At 47.2% G+C, this 24069-nt stretch overlaps 1 protein-coding gene across 5 annotated transcripts in view; it reads left to right on the top strand.

Annotated features, from left to right (window-relative positions):
* Positions 1 to 24069, top strand: part of INO80E (INO80 complex subunit E) — a 258774-nt gene that overhangs the window by 221286 nt on the left and 13419 nt on the right. The window contains exon 8 of one of the 5 annotated variants that reach the window (XM_086932096.1): positions 11510 to 11617. The exons of the other annotated variants lie outside the window; for them this stretch is intronic. Coding sequence (XP_086788222.1) covers positions 11510 to 11602 — 93 coding nt within the window. The 3' untranslated portion in view covers positions 11603 to 11617. The remainder of the gene's footprint in view (positions 1 to 11509; positions 11618 to 24069) is intronic. 5 annotated transcript variants of the gene reach the window in all.

Below are 24069 nucleotides of genomic sequence, written 5' to 3'. Positions count from 1 at the left end.
TGTACTATATACAAAAGCAAGGAGGTACACACTCCCTACAGCTCTCGTGTCCAGCTCAAAGCATATGGAGATGGGCCATTCCTCAAAAGATATATCTCCTTGCAGAACATCTTCCAGGATTAGACAATCAGATTGCAGATCTACTCAGTCGTCGGCGACAACAGATCCACAAATGGGAGTTACATTCTCAAGTTCTCCTTCCATTCTTTGAAACATGGGGCTACCCATAAATAGATCTGTTCGCCACACACCAAAACATGAAATGCCCAAACGTCGCTTCCAGGGATCTACACCCATTGTCCAAAGGCAATGCGCTGTGGATGAACTGGTCCGGAACATTTGCTTACGCTTTTCCGCCTCTCCCACTCATTCCATAAGTGGTTCGGAAGCTCCAACAGCATTCACTCAAAATGATCCTGGTTGCTCTCACATGGGTGTGACAACCATGGTTTACAACCCTGTTGAAACTATCTGTAGTTCCTCATCAAAAACTACCTCTCACCCAAGCTTCTCACTCAGAACCATGACATCCAGATCCCAATCAACTCAACCTTGCGATCTGGCACCTGAGATCATAGAGTTTGGTTACCTTACTCTCCCACCAGACTGTATGAACATCATTACAGAGGCTAGACGTTCTACCACAAGCGCATGCTACTCAGCAAAGTGAAAACTGTTTGTAATTTACTGTACAAACCATCAAATCAATCCACTAGATGCCACTATTCAAAACATCATTTGCTATCTCTTACACCTACAACGCTGTAACTTGGCATACACATCCATACGATTGCATCTCACTGCAATAGATGCTTATCTACAAAACAGACAACACTTGTCTTTATTTAGAGTACCCGCTATCAAAGCATTCATGGAAGGAATCGAAAGAATAATTCCCCCTAGAGTTCCACCCTCTCCAGTTGGAACCTTAATTTTGTCCTTACAAGACTCATGAACCCACCGTTTGAACCTATGCACAAATGTGAACTACAGTTCCTCACTCGGAAAGTAGCCTTCCTTATAGCCATCACATCTCTTAGAAGAGTTGGTGAGCTCCAGTCACTAACCATTCTTTGGACTAATCCAAATGTTTTACCTAAAGTTGTTTCTGCCTTTCACCTCAATCAGTCTGTTGAACTACCAGTGTTTTCCCTCAACCAGACTCAGTGGCAGAACGTGCTTGTAACGGCGGGACTAGTAAAAGGCAAGAGTCTTGTTTTAGTTATGCCAGGATTTAATCTTTCATATAAAGAATCTGTACAGGTCTTCCTAACTGCTCCTCTGCGGGGTGATCTGCTCCTTTCCCGCCTGGTCTTCCTGATCACTCCCTCTTCTCTCCTTCTTACGGGACTCCTCCTCCTGCTGGGCTCCGGAGGCTCCGTGCTGTCCACCCTCGCCGACACCGTAAAGGGGAAAGAGAAGAGAGGCCGGTATCAGTATGACAGCGACAGCAGTTCCTAGAGATCCAGGTGGGGGACCGTGTAGGGAACACCCAGTGATACACACAAACAGGGAATTAGCTTACCAGCCACTGAGAGGGTATGTGTCTGTGAAGGGACCCCGGGTTTTAAGTGAAACACAAAGCGGTCTACGTAGTGCGACTAGTTCGCTTTTTAAACCAGCCTATGAAGCGATTACGCACCTCAGTGAGCCGTACCCCTCCTGGCGTACGGCTGGGCGGATCGTGGTGTTGGCCTCCGGGCGTCTCCAGTGCTTCCTCGGCGCTCCCGTTTTGTCCTCTTCCCTGTTCCTCGGTTCTCGGCTCTTCCGCGATGCAGTCCTCACTGATCCACATGTAGCTGTGGTCGTGCTCTCGTCCTCCGCTCCTCCAGTCGGCCTCTCCGCTCACTCGTCCTCCGCTCCTCCAGTCGTCCTCTCCGCTCACTCGTCCTCCGCTCCTCCAGTCGTCCTCTCCGCTCACTCGTCCTCCGCTCCTCCAGTCGTCCTCTCCGCTCACTCGTCCTCCGCTCCTCCAGTCGTCCTCGCTACTTCCCGCCACTCCGCCCTGCTCCTCACTGACCGCTCCTCCGGTGAAAAAACACACCTGGGTCTTCTCGGATACGCCCTTTAAGGGATGTTCTGACTCCACCTCCTCCTCAAGGTCTTTGGTCCAGTTAAAGGGCCCGTCGTCTTCCTCGTCGCAACTGTATCTCTCCTGGCCAGGCCATCTCGCTGTAGGTACGGGCTGAGGAAAAAAGAGGGGGGGTCACAAAAGGTCAGTTTGCGCCCTATTGCGGGGCTTACGCTGGGATCCCGGTTACACACCTCCCCCCTGGATCCTTCCGATCGGGAAGGGGATTACGGGACAGGAAATCGGCCCCCTTGTTGTCCACCCCCTTTTCGTGGCACACTTTGAAGGAATACGGCTGTACTGCTAGAAACCAGCGCATGACCCTGGCATTGGTGGACTTGTTCCGAGCCATCCATAATAGCGGGGCATGGTCCGTGTACAACGTAAAGGTCCTGCCCTCCAGGTAGTAGGCCAGTTTTTCAATAGCCCACCGTATACCAGGCATTCCTTCTCCACAGTGGCATATTTGAGTTCTCTCGGGAACAGTTTTCTACTGATGAAGAGGACCGGATGATCCATCCCGTCATCGCCCTTTTGAGACAGCACTGCTCCGATTCCGAAGTCCGAGGCGTCTGTATGCAGAGAAAAGGTTCTCGTGAAGTCAGGCGAGGTGAGAATAGGGGCTGAGGTGATAGTCCTCATTAAAGCCGAATATGCTTCCAACATGGCAGGGGTGGGACACCTCAGGGCTGACTGTTTGACCCGGGACTGTAGGGCATCCGTGAGAGGGGTTGCCAGCTGCGCAAATTGCGGTATAAACCTCCGATAATAGCCAATGAGGCCTAGAAAGGCACGCAGTTCCTTCTTTGTACTGGGAAACGGAGTCTCTGCTATAGCCCTCACCTTTTCCGTTTGGGGCTCGATGAGGCCATGTCCCAAAACATACCCTAGATACTTAACTTTGTGGAAGGCTAATCGGGATTTCTTGGCGTTTATCCGTAATCCTGCTTGGTCAAGGGTTTCTAACACCTTCCGTAAATGTACTAGATGGGTCTCCCAGTCAGGACTAAACACGACAATATCATCCAGATAGGCGGAGGTAAAGGTGGATATGTCTGTTAACACGTTGTTCATGAGCCGCTGGAAAGTTGTGGGTGCTCCGTGTAGTCCAAACGGAAGCACCGTAAATTCATAATGAGCCTCAGCAGGTGAGAAAGCGGTTTTGTGTCGGTCTTCTTCCCGCAGGGGAACCTGCCAGTACCCTTTTGTAAGGTCAATAGTGCTGATAAACTTGGCTTTTCCTAATTTCTCAATCAGTTCATCAATACGCGGGATGGGATATGCATCAAATGTGGATACTTCATTTAAGGCGCGAAAGTCCATGCAAAAGCGTCTTGTTCCATCTGGTTTAGGTATCAGGACGATAGGACTCGACCAGTTACTGTGGGATGGACGGATCACACCTAGTTTTAGCATCTCAGCCACTTCACGTTTTATATCTTGTCTTCTGGCCTCAGGGATCCTGTATGGGCGGATTTTCACGATTTTTCCCGGGCTGGTCTCGATACAATGTTCTGCTAGGGTGGTTTTTCCTGGTAGGTCGGAAAACACATGTTCCTGTTTTCTAAGGACTTCCGTCAACTCCTGTCTTTCTTTTTGTCGTAGGTCCTCATTGATCACGAGTTGGGGTATGGTGCTGGGGTCGGGGAGCAGATCTCTTTCCACGATATGCACACCCACCGGAGGCTTACTCAGCCATTTTTTTAACATGTTTATGTGATACGTTTGTTGTTTCCGGGGGTTCATCTGTAACCTGTAACTGGTGTTTCCGATCGTTTCCACGACCTTATACGGCCCACTCCACTCTGCTTTGAATTTTTGCGTGGATGAGGGTAACAACACCAGCGCCCAGTCCCCTTTCTCCAACTTACGCCACTTCTTTCCTTTGTCATAGACTCTTTTCTGTTTATCCTGGCTTTTTTCTAGATTGGCGAACGCCAGATCACGTAATTTGCCTAGTTTAGAACGGAGGTTGCGTGCATATTCTAGTGTACTGGCTGTTTCTTCCGGGGTTTCCTTCTCCCAGGCTTCTTTTGTCATGTCCAGCAAGGTTCTGGGTTGACGACCGTAGAGCAATTCAAAAGCAGAGAAGCCTAGGCTGCTTTGTTTCTGTCCTCTGATAACATATAAAGCAAGAGGCAGTACTTGATCCCACTCCGTACTGTTGATTTCCAACATTTTTCTCAATGTGGTTTTTATCGTACGATTGTACCTCTCCACGAGGCTATCCGTTTGCGGGTGATACACAGCAGTGCGTATTTGATGGATGTGCAGCACCTTGCAGACCTCACCCATGAGGCGGAAGACGAAGGGGGTTCCTTGGTCCGTCAGTATTTCTTTCGGGAATCCCACTCTAGAAAACAGTTCCAACATTTTGTCCGCGACATTTTTAGTGGTCGTTGAGGTAAGGGGAAAAGCCTCAGGGAATCGAGTAGAGTAGTCGACAATCACCAGGACGTATTGGTACCCTTTTCTGGTTTTCGGTAGGGGCCCGATGATGTCCATCCCTATCCGTTCAAAAGGAACTCCTATGATGGGAAGGGGCTGTAACGGTACTGCTGGTGGTCTGGTCATATTCCGTTTCTGGCAAATGTCGCATTCCTGGCAATAGGTCATGGCATCTTTATAAATACCAGGCCAATAGAAGCATTGCAAGAGATTCTGAGTTGTTTTTTCTGCCCCTATATGACCTGCTACCAGGTGAGAATGTGAGAAAAAAAGCACCGGTTCTCTGAAGGGCACCGGTACTAACAACTGTTCCGGGTCTTCTTCTTTTCCTTGTCTGTACAAGAGTCCATTCTTGATGAACATGCGAGGATACCGCACTGGTACCAACCCCTCGTTTTGATGCGCACTCTCCCAGGCGTTAAACAACGTAGCATCATTAGCCTGCGCGAATTGGAAGCTACGGTCCAATGTCCAGGGGTCGGGAGAGATCAATGCGGGAGCATCGCACCTATTTCTGGGTTTTTTTCCGGCTTTGGTCCCCTCTCCCATACTCTGTTTAAACATTTTCAGAAAGGTCGGGTTGTCTGTCCCGATGATCAAGTCTTCTGGAAGGGTGGCTAGCACCCCAACGCGTACTCGGGAAGGGGGGCCTTCTTGGGATATCAATGTGATTACTGCCACGGGGTATGGTTTCACGTCCCCGTGGACACACCGTATATACACCTGTTCTTTGGGTAGGACTTGTTGTGGTAGTACATGGTGGGCCTGTACCACAGACTGGCGGCAGCCTGAATCTAGGAGGGCTTGTACGGGGTTACCGTTGATTCTCATACTTACTCTGTATGCGTTTCCCATTTCGGCTGAATAGAGTACGGTGCGGGGTAAGTATCCCACCTCCATTGGTTCCTCGGTCGTTTTTTTCCTGGGACAAAACCTGGCAATATGACCCCATGTGCCGCACTCAAAACATTGAGGTCCACTGTGAGGAAGAGGTTCGGCTCTCCAGGGGCGTGGTCTAGGCTGTTCTGGGAGTCTTACTGGTCTTTTCTCCGTTTTGAAGGAGGGTTTCTGTTTTTCTGTTTCTACTGGTAACATTGGTCTCTGTTGCACCCGTGAGAATGTATTAGCCATCTCGACTGCTTGAACTGTGGTCAGGTCAGGGTGCTGTTTTAGCCATCTTTGAGTGGCAAAGGGTAAGGCCTCGAGGAATTGTTCCAGGTATATCCTGTCCATAATTTCCTCTTTAGTACTTTCAGTAGGGCTCAGCCATTTGTCGGCGGCCATTTTTAATCTAGCAAATAGGGTTTTTGGCGTCTCCCCTGTTACTCCTCTTTCTCTCCGGAATCTGAGCCTATAAGCTTCTCGGTCTAGCCCCAGATGATCCAGGATGATCCGTTTAATGTCGGCGTAAGGTGTGTCACCCCTCGGATTAGCTACCTGATAGGCGGCTTGGGCTTCACCGACTAGTAAGGGGGCCAAAAAGAAGGGCCATTTCACTCCAGGCCACCCACAGGCCCGAGCAGCCCGCTCGAAGTTCATGAGGAAGGCGTCCGGATCTTCGCCGGGTTGATACTTCTGTAAGGACACTCCTCCTATAGTGTGCGGTATGTTGCTCACAGTGACTGGCCCAGAAGCAAGGGGGGGGGTCCAGTGCTCGGGCCGCCACGGCGGTTTTAATCAGCTCCCTGTCGGCTTCTGCGGCCCGGAGTTGCTGTTCAGCAAGTCTTTCCAGTCTCTCCTGGCCCTGTACCAGGGCTTGTACAACTCCTTCCATCGTCTTGGTACAGACGGTAACTATGCCCGCATTCTCCACCACTGTAACGGCGGGACTAGTAAAAGGCAAGAGTCTTGTTTTAGTTATGCCAGGATTTAATCTTTCATATAAAGAATCTGTACAGGTCTTCCTAACTGCTCCTCTGCGGGGTGATCTGCTCCTTTCCCGCCTGGTCTTTCTGATCACTCCCTCTTCTCTCCTTCTTACGGGACTCCTCCTCCTGCTGGGCTCCGGAGGCTCCGTGCTGTCCACCCTCGCCGACACCGTAAAGGGGAAAGAGAAGAGAGGCCGGTATCAGTATGACAGCGACAGCAGTTCCTAGAGATCCAGGTGGGGGACCGTGTGGGGAACACCCAGTGATACACACAAACAGGGAATTAGCTTACCAGCCACTGAGAGGGTATGTGTCTGTGAAGGGACCCCGGGTTTTAAGTGAAACACAAAGCGGTCTACGTAGTGCGACTAGTTCGCTTTTTAAACCAGCCTATGAAGCGATTACGCACCTCAGTGAGCCGTACCCCTCCTGGCGTACGGCTGGGCGGATCGTGGTGTTGGCCTCCGGGCGTCTCCAGTGCTTCCTCGGCGCTCCCGTCTTGTCCTCTTCCCTGTTCCTCGGTTCTCGGCTCTTCCGCGATGCAGTCCTCACTGATCCACATGTAGCTGTGGTCGTGCTCTCGTCCTCCGCTCCTCCAGTCGGCCTCTCCGCTCACTCGTCCTCCGCTCCTCCAGTCGTCCTCTCCGCTCACTCGTCCTCCGCTCCTCCAGTCGTCCTCGCTGCTTCCCGCCACTCCGCCCTGCTCCTCACTGACCGCTCCTCCGGTGAAAAAACACACCTGGGTCTTCTCGGATACGCCCTTTAAGGGATGTTCTGACTCCACCTCCTCCTCAAGGTCTTTGGTCCAGTTAAAGGGCCCGTCGTCTTCCTCGTCGCAACTGTATCTCTCCTGGCCAGGCCATCTCGCTGTAGGTACGGGCTGAGGAAAAAAGAGGGGGGGGTCACAAAAGGTCAGTTCGCGCCCTATTGCGGGGCTTACGCTGGGATCCCGGTTACAGTGCTCTTCATACACTAGATGTCAAAATAGCAATACTCTTATTACATGGAACAAACTAAATCTTTTAGGAAAGCCAAGCAAATCTTTGTTGCTTTTTCACCTCCACATAAAGGCAATCCCATTTCAAAAACTGGTATTGCACGATAGATAGTTCAATGCATCTAATTATGCTACATTAAAGCCAAACGCACATTAAATATTCCCCATATAGCGCATTCCACATGCAAACTAGGGGCTTATATGGCATTCTTAGGAAATATACCCTTAGATGACATCTGTAAGGCTGCAACTTGGTCTACACCTCACACATTCACAAAACACTACTGTGTAGATGTGCATTCAAAGCAACAAGCTAGTGTGGGCCAGGCTGTCTTAAGAACACTTTTCGGAACTACTGCATCAGAACAGGTCAGCCACCGCGGGGAAAACAACTGCTGTATTGTCTATGCTAACGCATATGATCTACAGCGCATATGCCTCGAACGGAAAATGCTACTTACCCAGTATGCATCAGTTCTTGGCATGTAGAGCTGTAGATTCATATGCACCCACCCGCCTCCCCGGGGACCTTTATCTGCTGCAGTGTTATCTTACTTAGATACAACACACATGGACATCCTTTTCTTTTCTTACTAACTCCATCATAGAATAGAATAGAATAGAATGGAAAGAAGATTTGTAGAGCGCGGTAGCTACCCTGAGGCGTCCTAGCGCTAACAGAATTATGAGCAGGAGGTGTAGGCAGAGGGGCTATTCGAGATATGAGAAGAGTAAGGTCTTTAAGTGCTTACGGAAGGATAATAAGTTGGGTTCTGCACGTAGGTGGAAGGGAGGGAGTTCCAGAGCCTTGAGGCGTTGTATGAGAAGGCTCGGCCTCCAAATCTGGCCTATTTGATCTTCGGGACTGTCACTAGGAAGGAGGTAAATGATCTAAGCTGTCTTGCGGGAGGTATGGGATGATCAGGAGATGGTGGCTAGACGGACCCGTTTTCCAATAGGCTCGGTGGGTAGTACATAAGGTCTTAAATTCAATTCTCCGTCTAACTGGCAGCCAGTGTAAGCTCCTCAGTCCGGCCTTAGCCGAAGTGTGACGGGGGATTAGGAGTAATGTAGGCACTGCACAATTCTGTACGATCAGTAGCGTATTCAGGGTAGACTGGGGGGCACCTAAATACAGGGCATTTCCAAAATCCAATCTAGAAAGAATGAGTCCCTGGATCATTATTTTCCTGGCTTCAAAGGGCAATACAGGGAGAATCTTCCGTAGTAGCATAAGCAAGCCAAAACAAGTTGCCGATAACCTGGTGACTTAGGCGTTGAAATTAAGGGCTTTGTCGAGCCAAATGCCTAAGCTCTTGATTTTGTCTTTAGGCGAAGGTGGAGTGCCAAGTGAGTGAGGGGGGCCAGAGTAGCTTAAGAGCTGTAGGGGAGGGGTTGCCAAGGAGCATTACCTCATTTTTTTCGCTGTTCAGTTTGAGGTATGACATGGTCATCCAATTGGAGACATCTTCCAGGTAGGTTCTGAGATTGTCAGGGTTGGATTCCAGTTGGTTGAGGGACACCACTAGTTGGGTGTCGTCCGCGTAAGTGATGATTTTTACTCCGAACGGACGGACAACCTCAGCTAGTGGTTCCATATAAACATTAAACAGCGCCGGGCTCAGGGAAGAGCCCTGGGGACACCGCAGACAAGGGGTTTACTCAAAGATGTAGTGTTGCCCTCGAACACTTGGAAGGAGCGATCGGAGAGAAAGGATTCTAGCCAGGACCTGGCCTTGCCTGAAACCCCGATGTTCGCAAGCCGCAGAAGTGGTTGCCAGTGTCAAAGGCGCCACTTAGGTCCAGGAGGATAATGGCTGCTGAGCCCCCCTGGTCCAAGATCATCCGTGCCTCCTCTGTCACTGCCAATAGCGCGGTTTCGGTCCCATGTTTGGGCCGGAATCCAGTTTGAGTCATCGAGCAGATGGCTAGATTCGATGAGCTCTACTAGTGCGGGATAGATGTGTTTTTCGAGTATTTTGCTCACCCAAGGGAGAAGGGAAATTAGCCGATAGTTTTTTGGGTCTGCCTGGTCCAAATTCGTTTTTTTTAGGAGGGCCTTGACCATGGCCCGCTTCCAGGGGAGTGGGACTGAACCTGAGGTTAGGGAGGAGTTGAGTAGGTTCAGTACAGTTGAGATAATATTATCATTTACCATTTCCAGGGTACGTGGCGGGGCCGGGTCATTGGGAGAACCTCATTTTACCTGTAAGACCATGGAGTTAAGTGTAGCGGGAGTAATCAGGGGAAAGGATTGCAGGGAAGGGGTGGGGTGAGTCTCAGTGGTAGGGATAATCGCTATCTGAGTAGAGACAAGACTCGTTGGAAAGGAGGAGTAGATAATTTGATTTTTTCCGAAAAGTAGTCAGCTAACTTGATACAGCGAGCTTGTACGTTGTAGGGGTCTTTGGGCTGTTCTCGTCGTTTTAAAAGGGTCTTTGCGATCCGATAGATTTCTTTCGGTTTGGAAGCTGCTGAATTGATTTCCTCTGCAAAAAAGACTGACTGAGCAGATTTAATCTCCCTTTAGTAGGTCATAATCATTTCTCTGTAGATGGCTTTACTGGCGGGGGAGAAACCAGTCCCCATTTCCTTTCGAGACATCTGCACTTACTTTTTAGTTCGCGCAGTTCAGGGGAGTACCAAGGGCAGTCTTAGAGTTCCGCTTAGCCTCCATCCTCCTCAAAGGAAGTACAGAGTCGAGGGAATTAGTGATCCACCTATTAAAATCCTCATTTGCTGAGGTGGGATCCGGGTTAATAGGGGGTCTGGTGTTATCCAGGGTTAATTGCCAATCATGCACAGGGAGCTTGGACCAATTCCTCTGTAGGGGTAGATTTATTTGTTGCGGCTGGTGGAGGCTGTGCATAGTCCAAGTAAAGGAAATAAGATGGTGATCGGACCATGGGATGGGGGAGGGCGTACGTACTTCCAGCCCCGGGCAGTTGCTAAAAATAGGGTCAAGAAGATGGCCTTTTATATGGATGTTTGGGTATATCACCCTTAATGGCGAAAAAACAATCTGGGGATGGAGTTGATGCCCATGCACACTATCATCGTAAAGAGGAGTCCCCTACCTCGTGACTAGGAAGACTTCTTCGAAGAAAAACGGAGTGCAAACATCCGAGCCCAACAGTACATGGTGATCTATGCTAACGCATATGAATCTACAGCTCTACATGCCAAGAACAGATGCATACTGGGTAAGTAGCATTTTCCTTTTCTTTTAAGACACTCCAATCAATCAACAGCTGTACAAAGTCAGTGGCAAAACATCTATTTATTTAATTATTTGTTTAACTTTTTTCTCTGGCCATGCTGCACCTGAAAAACATTAGTGTGCTTTATACAGAGCAGCTACTCTCAGCCCCTGTAAACCCTCCATTTCTGCAGGCAATCCTGAAGGGCTGTCAGTTGGCCTGTGAGTGGTGCAGTACTATTTCTATGGGTGGCCTTGAAATTGATGGTACTTTTGCATCTCAAACTATCCCTGGCCCAGGGTTTGTATAACAACGCAACAGAAGAGGAAGCCAACAGTGAGCTGTCCCTCATCAGTACATAAAGCTTTAAAGTCTGGGGTTAGGGCTGCAGGAGAATAGAGAGCTCGTTCTAGCAATGAACCAGGGAAATCATGGTTCACAGAGAAACCCTCCACATGGCATTAGTGAACAGACCCTGGCACACTAATACCCAGATGGGCAATGCCTAGGTCTGGTCTTATACTGTGTCTGTATGACTGCAAGATTCAGGTCCCAGGGTCTTTGTTGAATGAAGGCCATCAACACATTGGCAGCATGCGAGAGGATGCAGGACTCTTTCTCTTTCATTCTGCCGTTGCTAGAACAGAAGCCAATAGTAGCAGCAAACTGCCAGCCCCAAGGGCTAGAAAGAGAGGGTAAACAACACTATTTCACCACCTCTTGCATCACAGCCACTACTCAGGGGCCAAGAATTTCCTACAACTGAGCTAGTAGGTGCAAAATGGAACCATTCACTCCCACACGGATCAACTACGTGGTGTGTAGTTGGTCCACCAAAAGAATGAGATCTCATGACTTGTGCAGTCTGCCCCTTTCAACACACCAAGGGCCTGACGCAACTGTTTTTTTACATTCTCCATTACAGGGCATAGGCTACTTGGGCTTCCGGGCCACCTGCGCTCACAGTGGTCTATCTCTTCTGAAAGGCCGAACAACATCAGCAGCAGTGGATACCTGAGGAAACGGTTTGGAAGTGAGTGCTCGCACCCGGATTCAGTCTGACCCTCATACATAATAATGCATTTCTCCCCAGAGGGGACATATATTCTCTGCTCCAAGGCAACTGCTGGCTTGTAGTATCCACCAGCACATGTCCCACTCATTCCCAGAGGGCCCAAGGTATTGCAGATAGCCTTGGTATCCTGGTTCACCACTGGTCTGCCCTTTCAGGCACAGTTGGATACCGCCATAGAGTATTGAATCAAAAAGGGGGAGAAGGAAGTGGTCGTGATCCATTCAGCTTCCTTAATACATGATACAAAAAATCAGAGGGGGAACGGATCACTTGTCCTGGGTCACCAGGGTTTTGTGTGTCGTTTCACGGTGCCGATAAAAAACTCAATCATGTGCCAAGGCTCAGGTGGCGGTATATCTTGGTTCTCCGCCTTTATAGGTACGTGGCAGCATCATCATTGGGTTAGTGGTTATGCTTCCTCCACCTGGAGGTAAACTACTGGTAGAACCAGTTGTGATCAGTGATCAAATAATAGTGATAACAAGTAAATAAAAAAGGTTAAGAAGTATGAGTATCCAGAAAAAGTGAGAATTTATTGGGTCTGGATTCAGGCTGTTTTAAAATCTTTGGCGTGCATTGGAAGGGGAGTTAGGGGTGTTCTGCACTGATATTTGTCCATATAAAAGGTCGACATGTTTCAGCCTTTGGATGCCCGGGAGGGGTCAGTTAGGCTTTCATCAGGACCAAGAATTAATGAGAAATGTGATAATGACCTTGATTCTAGGGTTTTATTTTATTGGTCTAGGTTTGTTGTCCTGACAATGGTGAGGTCTATTAGTACCTGCAAGAAAAAAGGAGGAGGGGAGGAAGACATGACGTACAAACATATACAAAATGTGTCAGAATCCTGTACATTTTAACAGGATGCTGCACTTGTACCATATTGTGGTAATCTCTGTATGAAGAAAGAAGCAAAAAATGGCAATTCTCTGTATACTTTACATGACAAAATTACCCCTCATTCTTAATGGCAAATATTCTCTCATTATTCGATTATTGACACTCAATAGTGTGTATCAGAAACGTTGTGTAGTATGGATCTATTGGTGTGCTATAGGTTGCTAAAGCACGTATGATCCATAAGAGAGGTATTTTCTAATGATGGTACTATTCGATATTCGTTTCATTATCATCCATTTCATGTGTGAAGCTCAACATGGCAACAACCTGGTCGTTTAAAGTTACTCAGTGTTTTAATGTAATATGCAGCGATTTTCGTTTCTCGGTAATTCGGAATTACGGAGGACCCGTGCATACTTGGGCGCATGACTTTGTTCTCGGTGTGTAAATAAAACCCCGTCTGGAGCCGTGATCTATGTATAACAGTAATCAATTAAAACAGTTAAGTATTTTGACCGAAGTATCGAGTTGATGCAGCTCAACCGTTGTCTCTAAACCTGGAGGTTGTGAGACTTAGCCGCATGTGGGCGAGGTTCAAAGCAGCGTTAATTTAGAAGTAAACTGCCTCGTTGTGTTTGATTACGCTCTGGTGCTGGCAAGGGTATTATTGTGAAACTGTGACCCTTAACAAGAGTTTCCCAGTTAAATAGTAGTTCCCCCCTGTGGTCCCTCTAGAGCGTACCTCTGAGTCAGAAGTTTCTGACCTTTTCGGGTGATCTCAGGGCGGTATGCCTGCTGGGAATAATGACATAAAGTTTCAAGTTAAAAAGTCACATTCGGCAAACGATTGGTACATTACGGTTTTGATGTTTGGACTCCATTGCCGACTTGGTACATTACGGTTTTGATGTTTGGACTCCATTGCCGACGTCGCGTCTACTTCGTGTGCAGGGTGCGCACTACTTGTGCTGTCTCTGCCTCTTGATCCCCGGAAGTGGAGGGGGATTCATTTCCTGTACTTTATTTTTTTTTTTGGTTGTAAGACTTTATTTGTAATTGCCAGAGATACATCTTAGTTCAATATAGCCCGGTGGTTTGTCGTTAAACATATAGAAATTCATCTTCATTGTTACACAGCTCTTCAGCCGACAACCTTCCGGTCCGGCAGCGTTTGTCGACACTTTACATAGGGCATTCGCATAGTATGTATGCAGTATAACTAGTCTTACTTTTTTTTTTTTATGTAACAAAACATTAGACTCATTAACTTTAGGTATTTACAGACATCAAAGGTAGTGTACCTTAAGCATCACATGCTGGTTGCGAGTCTCGGGCATCCCTTCATATCCCTCTCCTGTCCCCATGTCCTAGTGGAACTTAGATGCGTTCATGTCCCATTTCCCTTCCCGACTCCTCCCAGCCGTCCTCTGGTGTATCAATCATCCATCCCTTCTTCGTCCCCTGAACTATCTGTCGTCTTCAGGTAAAGGTTCGCACAGATCCCCCCTATAACTGTTCCATGCTTGCCAAATCTTATTCCATTTGTGAGGGTTAGCCCTCATTTTGTATACTGCTCGCTCAATCACCATAAGTCTGTCCATTTCCCTGCACCACTGCGCTAAGGTCGGTGACTCCGCCACCCCCCACTTCTGCGCTATATCTCGCTTGGCAACCATGACCCCAATCGTCACCCACTGCTGCCCCCGACGCGTCAAATCACTTCCTTCCCATACATTCAGTAAGCACACCCGTGGGTCCGGTGCAAGTGACATCTCTAAGGTTTGGGAAATGGTGCGCATGACTTGTCTCCAGTATGCAGTGATAACCGGGCAGCTCCAAAGTGTGTGTATCAGTGTCCCTTCCTCACCACAACCTCTAAGATAGTTCGGGTGTTCCGCTCTGTGAATTTTATGCAGGGTGGATCTAGTGTAATAAACTCTGTGCAGTATCTTAAATTGCACCAGTCTAAATCGTGCTGAAACGCCTGCCTCTCGTGGTGATGCCAACGCAGTATTCCAGTCTGTCTCATCCATGGCACCCAGTTCAGCCTCCCATTTCTCCTTCATTTCCTGTACTTTTAATGTGTTTACGAAAAATGGGTGTAGACCTAGACAAAAGACTTTTTGTTCTTATGGCAGCGGTGTCATCTATTGGTGCAAGGTACCAAATTTAGGTTTTAGGTTCCCTAAAAAAATGCTGAAGACTCCAGCGTTGATTTGAGACTAATGAAATCTAATAAAAAATAAGCTAAAAACTCAAATTCCATGAGGTAGGAAAGTGTTTTTCTTGATAGGGAATCTGTACTTTTACTTGTCTTTTTCTTTGTCAAGGGTTAATAACAGGAATACAGTTGTTGAATCCAGTCTATATCATCTCATGATGTTTGATGATATTGTGGACTAGTTTATGCGGGCTGTGCGTTGAGCATATGAGGGTCCATGATTTTAAGAGCCTTCTTGGAATAATCGGATATTTAGATTTTGTGAGTACCGTTGGGGCTCCGCCTGAAGGTCAGTTTAAAATCGGTTCTTCTGATGTGATAGTTTAAAAAAAAAAAAGGCCTACTTAATAAAGTTTAAATCCTATGTGGGCCCTTCAGTAATTAAGACTTAACCAGGGTATATTGTCGTTGAGTCCACATTCATTAGTCCGTAGGCGATGCACCCATCTTTGTTCTTTTTCAAAAAGTACTCTTTCTGCATTGTGTGTTTGTTGTTGCTAGGGTTTCAAGAACCACCCATTTCAGGTCATTCGTCGTATGTTTAGCCTCTATAAAGTGACTGCTCGTTTTTTTTGTGGTCATGCTTTGGAATTTAACATTGCTTCTCTGTTCATCTATCCGTTATTTTACCTTGCGGCAGGTCATGGCCTACCACAGGGGGATTGTCCCATAGTTGTGGTCTGAGTTTGCCACATTTTTGTGGTGGTGGTCGAGTATGAACCAGGATGTCTCTAAGGTTTCTGGTCCTTTTGTTCGCAAAGTTCGGTTTAGGCCAGGTTATTTCTCCTGATGTAATGATTCACCAGTTTTTATTGACAATTTTTGTTGGAGGCCACATTGTAAGTTGTAAACAACGTATGCGAAGTACCTCTAATTATGACCTATATTGCTTTTTAACCAGGAATAAATCTAAACAATCTTTATACAGGAGAGAATGTCAAAGAGGAAAGCTAACACTTGAAAGTATTATAAAAACATATTTTTATTTATTTTTTATATAATTTATATCGATTTGAATTTTTTTTAATGCATCTGCATATTTCATTTTGTCAGTTTGCATATTAGACAGAGATTCCCCATATTACAAGAAACAATTGGTATAATTAGGATAAGTGCAAAATGAAACAATATGACTTAAGAAAAAGTGCTTAACAACAATGGAGGAGTACCCCCTAGATGCAAAATATACAGTGTAGGGATTTCCTCTGTATCTAAAGCATAAGGCTTAGGTTAGCAATAAGTGCCCCAACCTAGAACCGGACAATAATTGTCTTTTTGAGAAGACCCCTCACTCACCAACCTGGTTGGTGACATGCTTCATCATTAGGGTCCCACCCCATAAGCCGAATGCCTATGGGGTGTGCTGCGACACCTGGTTACAGTGGAGCGGGTTCTTTTGTTTCACAAAAGTTGAAAATCTAGCACCGACCAGCCTCTACATCTGCTTTTGCGAGGGCTGGTGCCGTATCTGGGGGTTCCTGGGTCTATCTTGCAAGATACACCCAGGAACCCCCAGATACGGCACCAGCCCTCGTGAAAGAAAACATCCAGTAGGACCAATAGCGCCTGCACTCATTTCTGATTGCCCATTGCATCAAATTTCTACCAACAACCTGTGGATCTTTTTTCTTGTTTGACGCGCCCTGCGCTGCAAAGATCATGTCTCAGCCAGACTCAGCAGCTACAAGTATTTGACCATACATAGCCTTACTCATTAGAAAAGGAATACACTGTGCAATGCCCCTGTTGTTTTAACTTGTGTGGAGAACATGCCTATATGTTACCTTGTTATGTGTTTTCCTTGGCCCTGAGGAAGGTGACATTGTCACCGAAACGTACGTCGGCCCAGCATCCACAAATTTGGATATAGTTTGGTCAAATCCACACAGACCAATTTCTAACTGGTAGAACCACCCCATCTAGGCTCTCTTTGCAATCTACCAAGTACACCTTTTGGGTCTCCTTGTCTCATTGTGTTCAGTTTGTTTCCCAATGTTTGTTAGGAATGGTTTTTAATAACTGTTATGGTATGTATGGTATGCAAGTGTGTATGCGAGAATGTTAGGATCAAATAGAATGTTAGGGGCACTTTTTCTTAAGTCATATTGTTTCATTTTGCACTTTTCCTAATTATACCAATTGTTTCTTGTAATATGGTGAATCTCTGTCTAATATGCAAACTGACAAAATGAAATATGCAGATGCATAAATTTTTTTTTCAAATCGATATAAATGATATAAAAAATCAATAAAAATATGTTTTGATAATACTTTCAAGTGTTAGCTTTCCTCTTTGACATTCTCTCCTGTATAAAGATTGTTTAGATTTATTCCTGGTTAAAAAGCAATATAGGTCATAATTAGAGGTACTTCGCATACGTTGTTTGCTTTTGTCTCCCCCCTCTGGACCTAAAACCAATTGGGAGAACTCTCTTTCTTTGCACATTGTAAGTTGTAACACAGGTAGTTGGGTCCTTTTCCGTTTCTCTCGGTGTGGTATCCAGCAAGCTCTCTCTTGGTTGGTTTATGGCTCTTTTTTTACGTTTTTTGATGGTCTTGTCTGGATATTCTTGAAGTCTCAGCTTTGTGCACAGATCTTTAGCTTGCATCTTGTAGTCTTGTGTTTTGCTACAATTACGTCGCAAGCACAATAATTGACTGTATGGGAGATTTTCCATTAGAGGGCGGGGATGAAAACTCTTGTATGAGAGTAGACTGTTCTTCGCTGTCGGCTTAAAAAAGGTTTTGGTTTGTAAAGCTCCATTTTCCACAAAGATGGTAATGTCTAGAAAATCTAGACTTCTGTTGTCGGCTGTGTAGGTGAATTTAAGCCATACATCCCTGGTATTCATCCAGCTGTGAAATTCTTCTAAACTTTCCCTGTTACCTTCCCAGATTAAGATGACGTCATCTATGTAACGTTTCCAGAACAAGATCTTCTGTTGGTAAGGGTTCACATTATTTTGTATATGTGTTTCCTCGAAATCACTCACATAGAGCCCTGCCACACTTGGGGCTAATGTGCTGCCCATGGAAGTCTTGTGGCATTGTTGGAAAAGCATATTGTTGTATTCAGAATAGTTCTCTGTAAGGGCGAGCCTACAGCATTCCAATACAAAGTGTCTAGGTGTCTTATGTTCCCGCTGTGTGCTGAAAAGTAGTTTCTTTAAGGTGTCAAGAGTCTTCTATTGGAGAAGACTCATATAGAGACTCCACGTCAAGTCCTACAAGTAGCATGTTCTCATCCGAAAATCTCATGTCGGCCAAGAGATTTAATAAATCTCTTGTATCCTTTAGGTAGGTTGGGGTATTGGGGTATACCGCCATAGAGATCTGCACTAAATTGAAATCCCCTGATGTCCCCCGCCTAGGACGTGGAGACAGACTGTCCACACCTAGATATTGTCCATTGCACATTGATCAACTGCACGCTGGCCCAGGATGGCTTCTGGGAAACCAACAAGGCAGGAGCTCATTACAGCGGTGGTCTCCCAAACTTATCCTTCATCCTCTCCGCAGGGACCTTTGGAGACCACAATGGACCTGATCCTGAAAGAGGTAACTTCGGTGGGTCATAGGCTGGAGATATAGGACGTGAAAACTATGGCACTCACCACTGAATTGAAGTCGATCCGTGCTGAGATCTCTGGTTTCCATGACAAGGTGGAGACTAAGGACCACCGCTTGTCCGTTTTCAAATCCAGGTCAATATCCTGCCAGACAAGGACCTGGAACTTCATGCTTTTAATGACAAAATTGTGGACCTTGAGACCTGTAGCCGCAGGGATAATGTACGCTTCTTCGGGATCCTTGAGAAAGCAGAAGGCACAGATGTCAGAGGCTTTCTTTGTGACTTCTTGCCAGCCCTCCCTGGGTTTGCCTTTTCTTTTCCGAATGAGATGCAAAGAAAGCATTGAATAAGGCCACGGCCAGCCTCAGCCTCATGTGGTCTGAGACCTAAAAGGTCTGGGACTAACACAAGCATGTGCGTCAGATCCCGACAGTGGCAAGTGCTCATGGACTGTAAGCCTTTAATGGTCCCAAGATCCAAGTGTCAGCAGACTTTTCCAAGAGACAAACGACCAGAGAAAGGTTTTCCTCTCCTTCACAAATAGGACGTCAAATTTAGCCTCTTCGAGCCGGCACGCATGCGGATTACCATGGACGGTAAATCCAAGAACATTTTAAATCCAGGGAAATTACAGGCTTTTTTAGGTGGACTAAATGAAGGGGCCATGGACCCTTCCCAAGGCCCTCCTGATCACTCTGTCATTGAGGGATTTTTTTTGTCCTGAGGAGCTCTGAAACATATTTACGGGGGCCTTGGCACCAAGGCAAAATCATTGCATGCAATGTGACAAAACACACGCAGGAAATAGGTTTTGGTAAATCCCCCACACCACTTAAGATGATCTTGCCTGCAGTCTGATGGCTGCTGTATTGGACGCAAATATTGATCCCTCAGGATTCCCCTGGCTTGCAGACTAAGGACCATATGTATCATGCTGCAGTTATGCAATTCTGAAATGGCGTTTTTTTGCGAAACGCAAAATCAAAATCGCAAAATGGTATGTATGAAATAAATCGCACAAAAATAGCGATTCCCCAAAAATCGCTATTTTTTTTTTACATGTCCAAAATTGCGATTCCTTAACGGGGAAAAATTGCAAAACTGCGAATTTTGCAAATCTGAGAATCGGAAACTCAGGTGCAGCTTGATGACATCACAACCAGGAAGTGTGACTACCCATGCTGCACCTGAGTTTTTGAATCACAGAGAGAAGGAGTGTTGGAGAGGGAGCTCTGGAGTGTTTGAAAAAATGGAGGACACAGGAGACAGGCCTGGCAACCAGAGGAAAAGAAAACAGAAATTCTCTGAAGCTGAGCTGGAAGTGCTGATTCAAGAGATGGTCACAAGCCATGAAATGCGGTTTGGGAAAAAATCTCTCAGGGTGCCTGAGACAAGGAAGAGGCGCATTTGGGCAGACATCCAACAAAAGGTGAATGCTGTTGGGGTAACACACTGGAGTGTGGGAGACTTAAGGAAGCGCTAGTACAACATGCGCCAGCGCTCCAAGGAGAAGGTGGCTGCCAGGTTGGGTGAAGCCAGGAAGACTGGTGGAGGGACCTCCACTGCCACTGACTCAACACCTTTGGAGGAACTGGTGGAGGGAACCCTACTTCCTGAATGCGTCGTGGGCGTGGCCGACCTGGACAGCTCCGACCCCCCGGGACCAGGACAAGGTAAGAGGTATGCCATCACACCCCTGACCCCCACCCCCCCCCCCAACTACCCCCACTCACCCAGCAGCGACCCAGGGGCAGAACAAAACTAGACGGCCAGTGCAGGTACACAAGCACACACTGCAATGCATTATGGGAGATGTGGTCACATGCACATAACAGTGGTGCATTTACACCAAGCCAATCCCCAAATGCTTGTGCACATCATGAAAGGAAAAAACAAGATACATGTAATCCCAAATAGTGATATTTAATATTTTACAAGTGCAAGTCAGAACAGAAAATAAATGTGTGCTTTTACGTCCACAGCATCAACTGCAACACTGCCAACAGCAAGTGAGAGACAGGGCAATTCCCCTACAAGATCAGCAGCTGCGCAGGAGGATGAATCTGAGGACAAGCCTAGTCCAGTGAACCCACCCAAGCGCCGCAGACAGAATGTTGTGCGCCCACTAACCCCTTTGGAGGACGAGGGCCAGGATACTGATGGTGATGGACAAACTGATACCACACAGCCAGAACCACAACAGCGCCCACGTGCAGAACCTATTGCAGCTGTCCCAATCAGGCACAGGTCCCATGCTCCCAGCAGTGGTGCTGATACAGGGGATGGGTCCGTGTTTGCTGGCCTGGAGCTAAACATGTTGCAGGTACAGAGCCTGCAAGCAAAAAACATCAAGTTACACCAAAGGGAAGTCAGGGCAGGCTTCAGGAACATGACATGTGCCATGGAGGCACTGTTTGCCGAACTCAGGGCCGACCGTGCAGCTCCGCATAGGGAGATGCAGCGCCTGGACTTGTATACCTGGGCTGTGAACCTCCTGTCCTCTGCCACCAGTGTATTAGTTAGGCGCAGCATCTGCATGCAGAGCGAGGTGGCGCACAATAGCTAGGACGTGGCAAGGGCCTTACTCGGCTGTGGATGAGCTGCGCGCAGTATGCACTACTGGGCCATGAGTCCTGACCCCCACTGATGAGAACGCCCTATCAGTACGGAGCAGCACCACCCCCCCCACCCACCATGGAGAGGCGCCGTAATGGCCGTAACACCAGGCCGAATGGCCCAAGTGAGGGAGGCACTGTGCATCCCGAAACAGAGGCTTCCTCCCGCCACCGCTGTTAGTGAGGAGATGTATATGGGACCACAGGATGGGTGCAGCTACCCACTGCACATGGACACTTGCCCCTGATGGGATATTTGCACTGTGCAGGACATTTTGAAGGACATTGTGTTTCACTCAGCCTGTGTGACGTTAATAATCCTGATATTAAGGAGAAAAAAAACACAGTCTGACAACTGATATATAGCATTGTGTCACTTTGTCTTACCTAGAAATAGTTGCGTGTGATCTCATCCCGCCTCTGGCGCCCTACAGCTGCACCATGTACCCCGGCTGGCATGCGTCCTGGAGCTGGCCCCGCCACATCTGATGTCAGATTCACTGAGCTCCACCGGTGTGCCTTTCCTGGTGGCGATGTTGTGCAGCATGGCACATGCTACCACTATCTTGCAACAGGTCTGTGGGCTGTATTGTAATGCCCCTCCACTTTTTTGAAGGCATCTGAATCTGCTTAGAGTATCCCAAATGTCCTCTCAATGGTTGCTCTTGTTGCAATGTGGGCGCTGTTGTACTGCTGCTCCGCTGCATTGGCCGGATTCAGGTAGGGCGTCAGTATGAAGTCACGGACCGCATACGCACTGTCACCTGTGGGGTGGGAGGTATATGGTTAAACACTGTCCTGCACATGCTATCCTTAACAAGTGTGGTCTCTGTTCAAATGTATTTACCTAGTAGATAGCCCTCGCCAAACTCCCCACTTGTGAGTCTACGGTGTATCCCACTGTGGCGGAAGATGAAAGAGTCGTGGGTGCTGCCAGGGAATTTGGCGACAATGTCTGTGATGATGTGTTTGGCATCACACACCACCTGTATGTTCAGGGAGTGGTAGGAACATGTACTCATTCTGTGAGGGGGGATATTGCAACGTGTGTCCCATCTATGCATCCTATGATGTAGGGAAATTGGGCTATTTGATAAAAGGGCTGTTTGGTCTGGTCTAGTGCCTGTGGGGTGCTTGGGAAGTGAATGTGGTGATGCAGCCTCTGTACCATGGCATCAAGGAATGCGTGGAAAAAACGCGAAACTGCACTCTGACACCCCTCCTACAGAGGAAATCACCCCCTGGAAACTACCAGATGCCAAGAGGTGGAGTGAGCACAGGACCTGGATGTGGGTGGGGATGGAGTGTGTCCTGCGTGTGGGGTGTTCAAGAAAGGATTTGAGTTCCTCAATTAAATCAAGGATGCTCTCTTCATCCAGCCTGTAGTGTGTATGGATGTCCTCCTCAGTGCGTTGGAAGATGGTAATGCGCGCACGGAATATCCTCTCCTGGCGTCTCCTCCTTTGTGCAGCAGCTCTGAGTCGCAGCCTCCTGGTTATCACGTAAAGCTCAGCCATTGTGGAAAAAAGTCTGTTGCATTGTGGGTCTCCTATATAGTTTGCACCTGGTTACCACCTGCTCCTACTTGGTGTTAATTGCGATTCTCTAAAATGCGAATTTCGTGTATTCACAAATTGCGATTTTTTTCATACATTCCGTTGCGATTCCTTATTTTGAGATTACCCCATTTGCGATTTTCGCAAAATCTGCTAATCGCAAAATAAGGAATCGCTTGAAAAATTGGAGAATACAGGGTCTCGCAAGGTAAGGAAGCGCTGTTTTAGCGATTCCTTATTTTGCTATGAGATTGTGCTTCATCCATTGGGAATAGCAAATTTTTAGTCGCAAACGCTATTTTTTGTGATTCACAGCGTTTGCGACTAAAGATTTGCTTGATACATATGGCCCTAAGTGTTGTAGATTACATGTTTGTTACTGATGAGGTCATTTTTCTCCCTAGCTGTCTTTGGCTCAATTGTTAATTGTTGTTCAATATCAAATGTTTGATAAAAGCCCGCCCATAGGTGATTCAGCAAAAACAAACATCCACTTCCCCTGCACCTCCCTCCATCATATACCATGCTATGTTGTGCTCCACTTGGCCGCCCTCCCTACAGATTATGACTAAAAACCCTTCCTTCACTCCCCAAAGTATACCCAATGAGGTTATGATTCACATTGCTGCATTACCCCGCACCCCCACCCCCACCCTAGGTAGTGCTGAGACACAGTGTGTCCTGTCTTCTCATCAATTGATATTTCACTTAGCTCGTAATTGGAGTAGACCTCTCCCTTTCATATTATTGGTCACCCACCCTCCGATCTTTGCCACCGCCAATGTCCTGAATTATTGTTTTTTTTGGGGAGGTGGGATGGGGGGCCTGCTCCCCACCACCCACATTTCCTCACGACCACTTGGTTCTGGAAGCGCGGCCCCTCAGGTGTAGACCCACCGACTCCAATTAATAGAACACGTAGTGCAGTGCACTTGATTGTATGGTTGTTTTTTGGTTAGCATAGCATTGTGTTTATTTGTGCATTGTTCTTTTCTTTTCCTCACTAATGCGTGTTCCTTTCTCCCTTCTCCCCCTCCATCTTTTCGGTTTTCCCCATGTTTTTTTTTTTTTTTTTTTACATCTCTCTTGGGTATGTAGTTAGTCTCCTTCTCTTTTTTTTGTGTTCTTTCTATTGCTCACTCCCCTCTCTTCCTCTGTTTTTTCTCTACCGCCCTTTAAACATCCTGTAGACTGCCTGAGGGATCTGACTTACCTCCGTGCCCGCCCAACATCATTCACAACCCTTGAACTCCCTCCTTGGTTCTTGCCATCTTCATGTCCGTGCACAAGTCTTTATGCATTCTTTCCTGGAACCTCAGTGATCTTACACATTACATCAAGCGTAAAAAAGTTTGCCTCTATCTCAATTCCAAATGTACGGACATAGCTCTCCTTCAGGAGACGCACCTCACAAGACAGAAGCTGAGCAGCTCCGGCAGGATTTGGGGGGCAAAGAGATACACAGTTGCTGTTCTCTGTGAATGGCAGATGGCTTACCAGCGTCCCAGAGCATCTTGATTCGAAATACTTTGCCCCATGTAGTGCTTAGGACCTGGGTTGATTTGAAGGTTTCTATGTGTTCTCTAAACTAAAGATTAATCAGAATG

This window comes from Lissotriton vulgaris, chromosome 7, assembly GCF_964263255.1.
Source record: "Lissotriton vulgaris chromosome 7, aLisVul1.2, whole genome shotgun sequence".
NCBI classification, from domain to species: Eukaryota; Metazoa; Chordata; class Amphibia; order Caudata; family Salamandridae; genus Lissotriton; species Lissotriton vulgaris.
Note: the sequence above shows the minus strand (reverse complement) of the source record. Positions and strands in the feature narration are given on the sequence as shown.